At 45.0% G+C, this 15997-nt stretch overlaps 1 protein-coding gene across 4 annotated transcripts in view; it reads left to right on the forward strand.

Moving 5' to 3' along the window:
• LOC110490874 (cytoplasmic protein NCK1) overlaps nt 1–15997 on the forward strand; it is a 51479-nt gene that overhangs the window by 10562 nt on the left and 24920 nt on the right. For 2 of the 4 annotated variants that reach the window (XM_036945641.1, XM_036945642.1), the window contains exons 2-3: nt 9823–10063; nt 11724–11828. In XM_036945641.1, the coding sequence (XP_036801536.1) occupies nt 9823–10063; nt 11724–11828 (346 nt within the window). The remainder of the gene's footprint in view (nt 1–9822; nt 10064–11723; nt 11829–15997) is intronic. The other 2 variants (XM_036945643.1, XM_036945644.1) reach the window with 1 other exon arrangement.

A 15997-nucleotide genomic window follows, 5' to 3' on the forward strand; every position in this document is an offset into this window, starting at 1 on the left:
TAGACAGTTCACATTTTAGGACTAAATTGAGCAATGGAGGAAAAAGAATCTCGCCCACCATCTTACTTCACTTCTCTAATGCGCTTGCCAGTCTCAATATTGCATAAGCTGATCTCCATTTCACTTCCTCATTTCTGGTTCATGATATCTCTCTCTGGCTGACTGGTTTTACTATGGCTGCTCATGCATGTGGACACATGTCTGAACGCTCATTAATAACCAGGGGTTGGAACGTTCTGAACAGAGTCCCAATTTTTGTATTTTAATTTTCGTGCAACTTGTTCCCGAGCAGCAAAAATAAAGTTCTGAACTGGTTCGAACCCCCAAAAAAGCACCGCTTTATAGTGTTTATTTTTTTTTACCTTTTGAAATCCAAGTTTTTCACTTTTAAGTCATTAAATTACCTTACCAATCAGTGCGGATAGAGCAAGCAAGCTAGTTTAAATGCGTGATGGACAGTGTAGCCTATGGCTCAGGATTTGTCTACTTTTTGCAGGTGGGGAGAGAGCGAGAGAGGGTTGAGGAGGAGGCTTGAAGCTCTGGGGCATCTTGTTATGAAATGAAGTACACAGAATTATATCTAGGTGGAGCGGCTTCTATGGGAAAACTTTGAGCTAGCTAGCTAACAAGCTCGTGTTTCCGAAGAGGCACCAGAATTAAAAACACATCATGTCCTTCTTGCAGTTAAGAAATACAATATGAGACGTTATAACTAGGCCTATAGTATCCTTAATAACAAGCATTGAACAAGTCAACCCGTTCTTCTCAAGATCATTTTTAAATTAGCTTTCTTCTGAATCAAACTTGTAGCGTCAGTACAGTAGCCTATGATCTGGATTGGCAGGTAGCCTAAACCCACTCAAAAAAAAATTCAGCTTGCAGGAAGACACTGGAATACGTTTGAGTGAGGGCTTTGCAAACGTGTTGCGTTTTTGTTGTTTTACTAGAAGAAGAAAAAGCGCTAAACATTTTATTAACCGGTTTCTCAATTTCTGTTACGGATCATTTTCGTTCCGTTTCAGTTTATTGAAAATGTTCGTTATTTTCTGTTTCCTGAACCGGTTCTAACTTCTGTTAATAACAGAGGTACGAGTCCCCGTCAAGGAGAGGTACGAGTCCCCGTCAAGGAGAGGTACGAGTCCCCGTCAAGGAGAGGTACGAGTCCCCGTCAAGGAGGGGTACGAGTCCCCGTCAAGGAGGGGTACGAGTCCCCGTCAAGGAGGGGTACGAGTCCCCGTCAAGGAGGGGTACGAGTCCCCGTCAAGGAGGGGTACGAGTCCCCGCCAAGGAGGGGTACATGTAGGGAGCTGCGTCTGAAACGGCACCCTGTGGACTCTGGTCAAAAGCAGGGCACTATATACTGTGTAGGGTGCTGCGTCTGAAACGGCACCCTGTGGGCTCTGGTCAAAAGCAGGCCACTATATACTGTGTAGGGTGCTGCGTCTGAAACGGCACCCTGTGGGCTCTGGTCAAAAGCAGGCCACTATATACTGTGTAGGGAGCCATTTCAGACAGCGCCTCTGTGTGCAGCCGAATGTTCTCAACTGTTCGTCTTGACTTATCATGCAGAAGACTGAAACAGCAGCGGTTTAACTTCCTCTTTCTGTGTGGGGAAGTTGTTGTCCACAGTGTCAATGTTTGGGTTTCATCTGTCTATCTTCCGTGGTTTTGGTGGATTTTAATGAAGTTCCTCTAAGTAGTGAGAAAGATGTGGCCACTGTTCATGACAGTCTTTCTATGAAGAGATTTTATATTGCCACCGAAATAACTTGTCATATTTCATCGTGTGGTTCTCTAGAGATTGAGACAGTTTTTGATTTGCTACAAAGATAACAAGTGATACAACAATACAGATTTTAAACAGTGTGGTTAAGTGATGCAACAATACAGATTTTAAACAGTGTGGTTAAGTGATGCAACAATACAGATTTTAAACAGTGTGGTTAAGTGATACAACAATACAGATTTTAAACAGTGTGGTTAAGTGATACAACAATACAGATTTTAAACAGTGTGGTTGAGTGATACAACAAAACAGATTTTAAACAGTGTGGTTAAGTGATACAACAATACAGATTTTAAACAGTGTGGTTAAGTGATACAACAATACAGATTTTAAACAGTGTGGTTAAGTGATACAACAAAACAGATTTTAAACAGTGTGGTTGGAAGCCTAAGGGGCTTGTAGAAAAACCACACCACAAAATAAAGGTTTATTAAAATAACTAATGGAACCTACTAATTCTAAATGTAATTGATCAGTAATCACAACATTCGGTTAAAGATCTGGCTACTGACGGTTAGAAAGCAAACATTTCCATTGTTTAGTGAAGGCCGAGGTCTTCTAGGTGGAAGGGGGAAGACGAGGCTTCGCCATGAGGGATGTGGTTGAACATAACGAGAGTACACTTCGACTGGTTTCACTATTACGCAGTGAAAACGAACCTCAACGGCACACAAGACGAGATAGGAGTGCTCCCAGAACAGGAAACATAGGCTTACAGTGTGTGTGTGTGTGCACACCTCAACCTGATTTCTGTATGAAAGGAATATTGCCAGGTGTGGTTCTGTGTGAAATTGAAATGTCTGTTTCCTTCTCTCTTTCACCCCGTCTTTCAAACATTTCCCTTGTTGTATTTAACTAGCCTACATCTGGACCATCCCATTTATCACCGTACTCCTTAGTGTCATGGGAAGGAAACAGAACAGGAAGTGGATTTAACCGCCGTAGTGTTGGAAACAGACATCATTATGACGTTATCCATTGGCACACGTGTTTATTTCCCAAGCTACAGCACAATATTTAACACACAGCAGGTCTTTGAAGGACCAAAGAGATGTGATACTGCTATCTTCCCGGCCAAACATCTGTATGGCGTCGTGTTCCAGAATGCCTCCCTCTGCTTCAGAGAGTCGTCCATCTTGTTTAGTCCTGTAGTGACAGCCAAGCGGCTCCCCCCGGGGGCTTGTTTAGTCCTGTAGTGACAGCCAGACGGCTTCCCCCCCGGGGGCTTGTTTAGTCCTGTAGTGACAGCCAGACGGCTTCCCCCCCAGGGGCTTGTTTAGTCCTGTAGTGATAGCCAGACGACTTCCCCCCGGGGGCTTGTTTAGTCCTGTAGTGACAGCCAGACGACTTCCAGAAGGACAACCATCCCTACAGCACTCCACCAATCAGGCATTTATGGTAGAGTGGCCAGATCAAAGCCACTGTTCAGTGAAAGGCACATGACTGCCTGCTTGGAGTTTGCCAAAAGGCAGACTCGCAGACCATGAGAAACAAGATTCTCTGGTCTGATGAAACCAAGATTAAACTCTTTGGCCTGAATGCCAAGTGTCAGTGCTGGATGAAACCTGGCACCATCCCTATGGTGAAGCATGGTGGTGGCAGCTGCAGGGACTGGGAGACTAGTCAGGATCGAGGGAAAGATGAACAGAGCAAAGTACAGAGAGATCCTTGATGAAAACCTACTCCAGAGCGCTCAGGACCTCAGACTGGGGCAGAGGTTCACCTTCCAACAGGACAACAACCCTAAGCACACAGCCAAGACAACGCAGGAGTGGCTTCGGGACAAGTCTCTGAATGTCCTTGAATGGCCCAGCCAGAGCCTGGACTTGAACCTGATCAAACATCTCTGGAGAGACCTGAAAATAGCTGTGCAGTAATGCTCCCAATCCAACCTGACAGAGCTTGAGAGGATCAACAGAGAAGATTGAGAGACAACACAGGTGTGCCAAGCTTGTAGCGTCATACCCAAGAAGACTCAAGTCTGTAAACGCTGCCAAAGGTGCTTCAGCAAAGTACTGAGTAAAGGGTCTGAATACTTATGTAAATGTGATAATTCAGTTTTATTAAACCTGTTTTTGCCTGGTCATAATGGGGGTATTTTGTGTAGATTGAAAAGAAAACATTTTAGAATAAGGATGTAACGTAACCAAATGTGGAAAAAGTCAACTGGTCTGAATTCTTTCTGATCACCGTATGGAGCCTTTGTCTTCTGAGGTGGAACCTAATCGTGCATTTCCTCTCTAAGACAGGAAATGACGTTGAAATAGTGGGGACAACTTCGTGTGTGTGTGGGGGTCCTTTTAAACATTTATGAAGGTTATTTAATTTTCATGACGGGTTTCATGCATAACCGTTGATTACGTGGTTATACGATACTTGTGAAAGCCTAACAGTGAGAGTCAGTGGACCTCTGTCTATTCTGTTGGTCTAATACAGATGTCTTTCTGGCATTCCCAACTCTGCAAATGGTTATCCCAGGTAACCAACTGATTTCACACAGTGTTGCTAGCCCTGTTCTCTCTGTTTTCTCTCTCTGTTTTCTCTCTACTCTCTCTTTTCTCTCTACTCTGTTTTCTCTCTCTACTCCGTTTTCTTTTCTCTCTGTTTTCTCTACACTCTCATTTAATGATATGCATGTCTCTGAACTCTGACCTCTTGATCTCATGGTTCTCTAGTTCTCTGTCAGAGGGGTGTTGCGTCACTCTTCCACCCACATTCTCTACGGTGTCCCCACTTCCTGTCTCACTGCAGATCCGGTCGCCAAGTCTCCCACGACTACTTGCTGCTTCAATGCCGTTTTTGTTTTGAGAGGATTTGGGACAGCTGTCAGGAGATGCAGAGATGAAGAAATACAGGCTTTGGTGTCAACTACAGTTTTGGGGTCAGATATGTTCTCTTGAGTTAGGTGTAATCTGTAAAATCACACCCAATTGTAACTATTCCTAGTCTTCTCTAAACTGGTCTGTCCATTCTGGGTTCAGACTGTGTGTGTGTGTGTGTGTTTGTAGCCTATACTAGTGTGTGCTGTAAGGAGGTGTAGCATTGGTGCCGGAGGGGGCCTTGCTCAGAGCTCACAGAGCATCACATTCCAAAAGCCTGATTTTTAGCAACCTGTCTGAGGGGTGAGGTTACTCCGCTATCTCTGTCTGTCCCTCTCTGTCTGTCTCAGGTAACGCTATTGCTGTTTCACTGCTTCCGAGCACTGACCCAGATTATCTACTGGGAAGATGGAGAGACCTGTATCTACTGGGAAGATGGAGGAGTAGAGACCTGTGTCTACTGGGAAGATGGAGGAGTAGAGACCTGTGTCTACTGGGAAGATGGAGGAGTAGAGACCTGTGTCTACTGGGAAGATGGAGGAGTAGAGACCTGTGTCTACTGGGAAGATGGAGGAGTAGAGACCTGTGTCTACTGGGAAGATGGAGGAGTAGAGACCTGTGTCTACTGGGAAGATGGAGGAGGAGTAGAGACCTGTGTCTCCTGGGAAGATGGAGGAGGAGTAGAGACCTGTGTCTCCTGGGAAGATGGAGGAGGAGGAGTAGAGACCTGTGTCTCCTGGGAAGATGGAGGAGGAGGAGTAGAGACCTGTGTCTCCTGGGAAGATGGAGGAGGAGGAGTAGAGACCTGTGTCTCCTGGGAAGATGGAGGAGGAGGAGTAGAGACCTGTGTCTCCTGGGAAGATGGAGGAGGAGGAGTAGAGACCTGCGTCTCCTGGGAAGACGGAGGAGCAGAGACCTGCGTCTCCTGGGAAGACGGAGGAGCAGAGACCTGCGTCTCCTGGGAAGACGGAGGAGCAGAGACCTGCGTCTCCTGGGAAGACGGAGAAGCAGAGACCTGCGTCTCCTGGGAAGACGGAGGCTGTACATTTTGATACGTATCACATTAACACCGTTATGCTGTAGTTTTGGTGTGCAACATTGTTGCGGTGGAAGGGGTTGCAACGCTGTGAGAACTGCTGTAGTTTTGGTGTGCAACATTGTTGCGGTGGAAGGGGTTGCAACGCTGTGAGAACTGCTGTAGTTTTGGTGTGCAACATTGTTGCGGTGGAAGGGGTTGCAACGCTGTGAGAACTGCTGTAGTTTTGGTGTGCAACATTGTTGCGGTGGAAGGGGTTGCAACGCTGTGAGAACTGCTGTAGTTTTGGTGTGCAACATTGTTGCGGTGGAAGGGGTTGCAACGCTGTGAGAACTGCTGTAGTTTTGGTGTGCAACATTGTTGCGGTGGAAGGGGTTGCAACGCTGTGAGAACTGCTGTAGTTTTGGCGTGCGCTCAATGTGCACTTTTCCTGCTTCCTCTATCTAACCGGCTGATTGATGCCTCCGTACTAGATAGAAGCATTAGGTTAACACCGTTATGCTGTTAGTTAGGCTGGTAATCTGACTCGGGAGAATTATACTGAACAAATGGTATCTACAAGTTAATCTGACTCAGGAGAATTATACTGAACAAATGATATCTACAAATTAATCTGACTCAGGAGAATTATACTGAACAAATGATATCTACAAATTAATCTGACTCAGGAGAATTATACTGAACAAATGATATCTACAAATTAATCTGACTCGGGGGAATTATACTGAACAAATGATATCTACAAGTTAATCTGACTCAGGAGAATTATACTGAACAAATGATATCTACAAATTAATCTGACTCAGGAGAATTATACTGAACAAATGATATCTACAAATTAATCTGACTCAGGAGAATTATACTGAACAAATGATATCTACAAATTAATCTGACTCAGGAGAATTATACTGAACAAATGATATCTACAAATTAATCTGACTCGGGGGAATTATACTGAACAAATGATATCTACAAGTTAATCTGACTCAGGAGAATTATACTGAACAAATGATATCTACAAATTAATCTGACTCGGGGGAATTATACTGAACAAATGATATCTACAAATTAATCTGACTCAGGAGAATTATACTGAACAAATGATATCTACAAATTAATCTGACTCGGGGGAATTATACTGAACAAATGATATCTACAAGTTAATCTGATTCAGGGGAATTATACTGAACAAATGGTATCTACAAGTTAATCTGACTCGGGAGAATTATACTGAACAAATGGTATCTACAAGTTAATCTGACTCAGGAGAATTATACTGAACAAATGATATCTACAAATTAATCTGACTCGGGGGAATTATACTGAACAAATGATATCTACAAGTTAATCTGACTCAGGAGAATTATACTGAACAAATGATATCTACAAATTAATCTGACTCGGGGGAATTATACTGAACAAATGATATCTACAAGTTAATCTGACTCGGGAGAATTATACTGAACAAATGATATCTACAAGTTAATCTGACTCAGGGGAATTATACTGAACAAATGATATCAATGCAACAATTTCAATGATTTTTCTGAGTTACAGTTCATATAATGAAATCAGTCAATTGAAATAAATAAATTAAACCCTAATCTATGGATTTCGCATGACTGGGAAGGGCCACTGCCATGGGTGGCCTTGGGAGGATATAGGCCCACTCACTGGGGAGCCAGGCCCAGCATATCAGAATAGTTTTTTACGGCTTTTGGGATGCTAATATGACTAGGATTATCATCAACTAGCATGGGATGCTAATATGACTAGGATTATCATCAACTAGCATGGGATACTAATATGACTAGGATTATCAACAATTAGCATGGGATACTAATATTACTAGGATTATCAGTAACTAGCATGGGATACTAATATGACTAGGATTATCAGTAACTAGCATGGGATACTAATATGACTAGGATTATCAGTAACTAGCATGGGATACTAATATTACTAGGATTATCAGTAACTAGCATGGGATACTAATATGACTAGGATTATCAGTAACTAGCATGGGATACTAATATGACTAGGATTATCAACAATTATCATGGGTTGCTAATATGACTAGGATTATCAGTAACTAGCATGGGATGCTAATATGACTAGGATTATCAGTAACTAGCATGGGATACTAATATGACTAGGATTATCAACAATTAGCATGGGTTGCTAATATGACTAGGATTATCATCAACTAGCATGGGATACTAATATGACTAGGATTATCAACAATTAGCATGGGTTGCTAATATGACTAGGATTATCATCAACTAGCATGGGATACTAATATGACTAGGATTATCAACAATTAGCATGGGTTGCTAATATGACTAGGATTATCAGTAACTAGCATGGGATACTAAAATGACTAGGATTATCAACAATTAGCATGGGTTGCTAATATGACTAGGATTATCATCAACTAGCATGGGATACTAATATGACTAGGATTATCAGTAACTAGCATGGGATACTAATATGACTAGGATTATCAGTAACTAGCATGGGATACTAATATGACTAGGATTATCAGTAACTAGCATGGGATACTAATATGACTAGGATTATCAACAATTAGCATGGGTTGCTAATATGACTAGGATTATCAGTAACTAGCATGGGATACTAATATGACTAGGATTATCAACAATTATCATGGGTTGCTAATATGACTAGGATTATCAGTAACTAGCATGGGATACTAATATGACTAGGATTATCAGTAACTAGCATGGGTTACTAATATGACTAGGATTATCAGTAACTAGCATGGGATACTAATATTACTAGGATTATCAGTAACTAGCATGGGTTACTAATATGACTAGGATTATCAGTAACTAGCATGGGATACTAATATGACTAGGATTATCAGTAACTAGCATGGGATACTAATATTACTAGGATTATCAGTAACTAGCATGGGTTACTAATATGACTAGGATTATCAGTAACTAGCATGGGTTACTAATATGACTAGGATTATCAGTAACTAGCATGGGATACTAATATGACTAGGATTATCAGTAACTAGCATGGGTTACTAATATGACTAGGATTATCAGTAACTAGCATGGGTTGCTAATATGACTAGGATTATCAGTAACTAGCATGGGATACTAATATGACTAGGATTATCAACAATTAGCATGGGTTGCTAATATGACTAGGATTATCAGTAACTAGCATGGGATACTAATATGACTAGGATTATCAACAATTATCATGGGTTGCTAATATGACTAGGATTATCAGTAACTAGCATGGGTTAGCATATGACTAGGTTAGTGCCTTTGGCAACTGGACAATGAAAGAAAGAATATTGTAAAATAATTGCCTCCACGAATATGGTCTGGTTTTTGGCTAGGCTATTCTGAAGCAAGGTAAGGTGTGCCTCGTTGTAAAACCTTCATGTTTCCAACTATTTAAGAATATGTTTTCATACTGCCTCCAGCTCATTGCAGAGTGGTGTGTGAGGCGCTGGGGAAGCCTGCCTTCCGTTGACAATTCATTTCATGTTTGAGATGCTGTAGCACCAGCTCTTGTGCTTTTGTGACAGAATATCCACTCAGACTGTATATCTGGACGCTGGACGCATGTGATCAAATGCATAATGAATATACTGTTCACATCCAATTTAATTCCACTAAATGTTGCTAATTAACCCATTAACCATCCATCAATGAGGAGGTTCAAAAACATTTTCTCAATGGGATTTTTTCTTCTCCCTGACAATTGGCCACAAATACATTTCTTGATCTGCTTTTCAAATGTGTTTTATTGGCCAAAGGCCGGCTGTTACTGTCTAACAGACACCCTGTGACCTTTATGACATGACCCAAATACAACTACCAAAACCAATGGTGAACCTGAACAATCCTAATCAGTAGTTGGGTAAAACACCATTTTATACAGCGGGTTTAGTAACAATGACCAACTACGTTGGTTGTCACTCCACTAATAAAGCCTATGATTTAACATTGCGAAAGCCATTTTTAGAAGCATCTGAATGCTGAAGGAGCTGTGCAGATATAGCTTATTAGAACAGGGATAGGCCTACCTCTCGTTGGCGCACTATCCCAAACTGTCCACACAGTTATCTGCCAGTCACACAGGTCCCCAGGTCCAAGATGACAAAACTAAACCGTATATCTCCTCTCTCTCCCCAGGTCCAGAGGTCCAAGATGACTGAAGAGGTGATTGTCATCGCCAAGTTTGACTACCTGGCTCAGCAAGACCAGGAGTTGGACATTAAGAAGAACGAGCGGCTGTGGCTGCTGGACGACAGTAAGTCCTGGTGGAGGGTCCGCAACGCCACCAACAAGACCGGCTTCGTACCCTCCAACTACGTCGAGAGGAAGAACAACGCCAGGAAGGCATCCATCGTCAAGAACCTCAAAGACACACTAGGTCAGGAACTGTCCTAACCTTAACCTCAGTCAGAAACTGTCCTAACCTCAGTCACACTAGGTCAGGAACTGTCCTAACCTTAACCTCAGTCAGAAACTGTCCTAACCTCAGTCACACTAGGTCAGGAACTGTCCTAACCTTAACCTCAGACACACTAGGTCAGAAACTGTCCTAACCTTAACCTCAGTCAGAAACTGTCCTAACCTCAGTCACACTAGGTCAGGAACTGTCCTAACCTTAACCTCAGTCACACTAGGTCAGAAACTGTCCTGTGTGACAGTTATTATGACATGTAAACCCCGTAAACAGTGTAAAAAAAGTGTTATTTGATGTTCAATGAAAGCACATGTTTACTCCAGTACCAGCTTTTTGAGGAGCTGCTCTCTGACAGGTGATGGGCCATTCTGCTCATCAAACTGGGTTCTGTGTGGATGTCATGAAGACTAACAAAAATAGACAGTTGTTAATTTCATTCCACAAAATTATGCAAAATAACCTATAGGCCGATAAGCATCATTGGTGAAAATGTTCTGTGGCTAACCGGTTAACCATTAACATCCCTAGTGGAACTCAAAACACTCGGCTGGATTGTTATCTCTAAATATAATATTGTTGCTATATGGCCATGTAGGCTAATTTATCTGCCAGGGAAATCTGACCATACCTATATCCTCCTGATTCCTGCTTACAAGCAACAACTACAGCTCTGGCTTTTAGCTCAGTGTGGATGTTGTCTGTAATACGTGGCTTCTGGTTGGGAAATGTACGTACGGTCACTGTGGGGACGACGATCCCAGAACATATTCCAGTCTGTGCTAGTAAATCAGTCCTGTAGCATCCGTGTCATCTGACCACTTCCAAATTGAGCGAGTCACTGGTACTTTCATTATTTTTTGCTTGTAAGCAGGAATCAGGAGGATATACACTGTAATTATGGTCAGATTTGCCAAATGCAGGGCGAGGGAGATGTTTGTGTGTGTAGTAAAGGTGGTCTTAATCTATTGTTTTTTTTCTCCAGTTGCACATGCGTTTGTGTTGGGGGGGGGGGGGGTGTAATTATGTTGTGTGTGTGTGTGTTGGAGGGGGGTAATTATATTGTTGGGGGGGTGTAATTATATTTTGTGGGGGGGTGTAATTGTGTGTGTTGGGGGAGGGGGGGGGGTGTAATTATATTGTTGGGGGGGTGTAATTATATTTTGTGGGGGGGTGTAATTATATTGTGGGGGGGGTGTAATTATATTGTGGGGGGGGTGTAATTGTGTGTGTTGGGGGAGGGGGGGTGTAATTATATTGTGGTGGCGGTGTAATTGTGTTGTGGGGGAGGGGGGGGTGTAATTATATTGTTGGGGGGTGTAATTATATTGTGTCGGGGGGTGTAATTATATTGTGTCGGGGGGGTGTAATTATATTGTGTCGGGGGGGTGTAATTATATTGTGTCGGGGGGGTGTAATTATATTGTGTCGGGGGGGTGTAATTATATTGTGTCGGGGGGGTGTAATTATATTGTGTGGGGGGGTGTAATTATATTTTGTGGGGGGTATAATTATATTGTGTGTGGGGGGGGTGTAATTATATTGTGTGTGTGTGGGGGAGTGTAATTGTTGTGTTGGGGGGGTGTTGATTTTGTGTGTTTTTCTTCCTATGGCCCACCGGGAACAGAGGTCTTACCTGGACTTGAAGAACGCACTGCCACCTTTACAGGTTACAACTATAGCCTAGAGATTCAACCATGTTGTCCTACCCAGACTCTCTCCACCTTTACAGGTTACAACTATAGCCTAGAGATTCAACCATGTTGTCCCACCCAGACTCTCCTACTTGGTGGTGATGTCCCTGTGTTACAGACACCTCCTGCTTGGTGATGTTGTCCCTGTGTTACAGACACCTCCTGCTTGGTGATGTTGTCCCTGTGTTACAGCCACCTCCTGCTTGGTGATGTTGTCCCTGTGTTACAGACACCTCCTGCTTGGTGATGTTGTCCCTGTGTTACAGACACCTCCTGCTTGGTGATGTTGTCCCTGTGTTACAGCCACCTCCTGCTTGGTGATGTTGTCCCTGTGTTACAGACACCTCCTGCTTGGTGATGTTGTCCCTGTGTTACAGACACCTCCTGCTTGGTGATGTTGTCCCTGTGTTACAGTGTGTATAGTGGTGATGTGTAAAGTGGTGATGTGTAATAGTGGTGATGTGTATAGTGGTGATGTGTATAGTGGTCTAGAAGGTGATGTGTATAGTAGTGATGTGTATGGTGGTGATGTGTATAGTAGTCTAGGTGGTGATGTGTATAGTGGTCTAAGTGGTGATGTGTATAGTGGTCTAAGTGGTGATGTGTATAGTGGTCTAAGTGGTGATGTGTATAGTGGTCTAAGTGGTGATGTGTATAGTGGTCTAAGTGGTGATGTGTATAGTGGTGATGTGTATAGTGGTGATGTGTATAGTGGTCTAGGTGGTGATGTGTATAGTGGTGATGTGTATAGTGGTCTAGAAGGTGATGTGTATAGTAGTGATGTGTATAGTGGTCTAGAAGGTGATGTGTATAGTAGTGATGTGTATAGTGGTCTAGGTGGTGATGTGTATACTAGTCTAGGTGGTGATGTGTATAGTGGTCTAAGTGGTGATGTGTATAGTGGTCTAAGTGGTGATGTGTATAGTGGTCTAAGTGGTGATGTGTATAGTGGTCTAAGTGGTGATGTGTATAGTGGTCTAGGTGGTGATGTATATAGTGGTCTAGGTGGTGATGTATATAGTGGTCTAGGTGGTGATGTGTATAGTGGTGATGTGTATAGTGGTCTAGGTGGTGATGTGTATAGTAGTGATGTGTATAGGGGTCTAGATGGTGATGTGTATAGTGGTCTAGGTGGTGATGTGTATAGTGGTCTAGGTGGTGATGTGTATAGTGGTCTAGGTGGTGATGTATATAGTGGTCTAGGTGGTGATGTGTATAGTGGTGATGTGTATAGTGGTCTAGGTGGTGATGTGTATAGTAGTGATGTGTATAGGGGTCTAGATGGTGATGTGTATAGTGGTCTAGGTGGTGATGTATATAGTGGTCTAGGTGGTGATGTATATAGTGGTCTAGGTGGTGATGTGTATAGTGGTGATGTGTATAGTGGTCTAGGTGGTGATGTGTATAGTAGTGATGTGTATAGTGGTCTAGGTGGTGATGTGTATAGTGGTCTAGGTGGTGATGTGTATAGTGGTCTAGGTGGTGATGTGTATAGTGGTCTAGGTGGTGATGTGTATAGTAGTGATGTGTATAGTGGTGATGTGTTTAGTGGTCTAGGAGGTGATGTGTATAGTAGTGATGTGTATAGTGGTCTAGATGGTGATGTGTATAGTGGTCTAGGTGGTGATGTGTATAGTGGTGATGTGTATAATGGTCTAGGTGGTGATGTGTATAGTAGTGATGTGTATAGGGGTCTAGATGGTGATGTGTATAGTGGTCTAGGTGGTGATGTATATAGTGGTCTAGGTGGTGATGTATATAGTGGTCTAGGTGGTGATGTATATAGTGGTCTAGGTGGTGATGTATATAGTGGTGATGTGTATAGTGGTCTAGGTGGTGATGTGTATAGTAGTGATGTGTATAGGGGTCTAGGTGGTGATGTGTATAGTGGTCTAGGTGGTGATGTGTATAGTGGTCTAGGTGGTGATGTGTATAGTGGTCTAGGTGGTGATGTGTATAGTAGTGATGTGTATAGTGGTGATGTGTTTAGTGGTCTAGGAGGTGATGTGTATAGTAGTGATGTGTATAGTGGTCTAGATGGTGATAGAGGGTTGGTGACCACTAGAGGGTAACTAACTGTAGGTTGGCGACCACTAGAGGGTAACTGTAGGTTGGTGACCACTAAGAGGGTAACTGTAGGTTGGTGACCACTAAGAGGGTAACTGTAGGTTGGTGACCACTAAGAGGGTAACTGTAGGTTGGTGACCACTAGAGGGTAACTGTAGGTTGGTGACCACTAAGAGGGTAACTGTAGGTTGGCGACCACTAAGAGGGTAACTGTAGTTTGGCGACCACTAAGAGGGTAACTGTAGGTTGGCGACCACTAGAGGGTAACTGTAGGTTGGCGACCACTAAGAGGGTAACTGTAGGTTGGCGACCACTAAGAGGGTAACTGTAGGTTGGTGACCACTAAGAGGGTAACTGTAGGTTGGCGACCACTAAGAGGGTAACTGTAGGTTGGTGACCACTAAGAGGGTAACTGTAGGTTGGCGACCACTAAGAGGGTAACTGTAGGTTGGTGACCACTAAGAGGGTAACTGTAGGTTGGCGACCACTAAGAGGGTAACTGTAGGTTGGTGACCACTAAGAGGGTAACTGTAGGTTGGCGACCACTAAGAGGGTAACTGTAGGTTGGTGACCACTAAGAGGGTAACTGTAGGTTGGTGACCACTAGAGGGTAACTGTAGGTTTGTGTGTGGATGAGTTGGGTTGGGTGTCATCAGTGTGTCATGTTGTGTCTGCAGATGGTTGTTTGTTATAAGCGCGTCTCTACAGGCAACTGGAGCCGGAGCACAGAGTCCTGACTCACTGACTGTAGCTAACGTTCACAGGCAGTTAGACAGGCAGGCAGTTAGACAGGCAGGCAGTTAGACAGGCAGGCAGTTAGACAGGCAGGCAGTTAGACAGGCAGGCAGTTAGACAGGCAGGCAGTTAGGCAGGCAGTTAGACAGACAGGCAGGCAGTTAGACAGACAGGCAGGCAGTTAGACAGACAGGCAGGCAGTTAGACAGACAGGCAGGCAGTTAGGCAGTTAGGCAGGCAGGCAGTTAGACAGGCAGGCAGACAGGCAGGCAGACAGACACACAGACTCACACAGAGACGCACAGACACTCCTCTCTCTCCCCTCTCCCCCTCTCTCGCTCTGCCCTCTCTCCCCCTCTCTCGCTCCCCCCTCTCCCGCTCTCTCGTTCCCCCCTCTCCCCCTCTCTCGTTCCCCCCTCTCCCTCTCCCCCTCTCTCGTTCCCCCCTCTCCCCCTCTCTCGTTCCCCCCTCTCCCCCTCTCCCCCTCTCTCGTTCCCCTCTCTCCCACCTCTCTCGTTCCCCTCTCTCCCACCTCTCTCCCACCTCTCTCGCTCCCCTCTCTCGCTCCCCTCTCTCGCTCCCCTCTCTCGCTCCCCTCTCTCGCTCCCCTCTCTCGCTCCCCTCTCTCGCTCCCCTCTCTCGCTCCCCTCTCTCGCGCCCCTCTCTCGCTCCCCTCTCTCTCTCTCGCTCCCCTCTCTCTCTCTCGCTCCCCTCTCTCTCTCTCGCTCCCCTCTCTCGCTCCCCTCTCTCTCTCTCGCTCCCCTCTCTCTCTCTCGCTCCCCTCTCTCTCGCTCCCCTCTCTCTCGCTCCCCTCTCTCTCGCTCCCCTCTCTCTCGCTCCCCTCTCTCTTGCTCCCCTCTCTCTCGCTCCCCTCTCTCTCGCTCCCCTCTCTCTCGCTCCCTTCTCTCTCGCTCAGCCGCTCTCTCGCTCCCCTCTCTCGCTCCCCTCTCTCTCGCTCAGCCGCTCTCTCGCTCCCCTCTCTCTCGCTCCCCTCTCTCTCGCTCCCCTCTCTCTCGCTCCCCTCTCTCTCGCTCCCCTCTCTCTCGCTCCCCTCTCTCCCCTCTCTCTCGCTCCCCTCTCTCCCCTCTCTCTCGCTCCCCTCTCTCCCCTCTCTCTCGCTCCCCTCTCTCTCGCTCCCCTCTCTCCCCTCTCTCTCGCTCCCCTCTCTCCCCTCTCTCTCGCTCCCCTCTCTCCCCTCTCTCTCGCTCCCCTCTCTCTCGCTCCCCTCTCTCTCGCTCCCCTCTCTCTCGCTCCCCTCTCTCTCGCTCCCCTTTCTCGCTCCCCCCTCTGTCTCTCTCGCTCCCCCCTCTGTCTCTCTCGCTCCTGTCTCTCTCGCTCCTGTCTCTCTCGCTCCCCTCTCTCTCGCTCCCCTCTCTCCCCTTTCTCTCGCTCCCCTCTCTCCCCT

Source organism: Oncorhynchus mykiss, chromosome 15 (assembly GCF_013265735.2).
Source record: "Oncorhynchus mykiss isolate Arlee chromosome 15, USDA_OmykA_1.1, whole genome shotgun sequence".
In the NCBI taxonomy this organism is placed as follows: domain Eukaryota; kingdom Metazoa; phylum Chordata; class Actinopteri; order Salmoniformes; family Salmonidae; genus Oncorhynchus; species Oncorhynchus mykiss.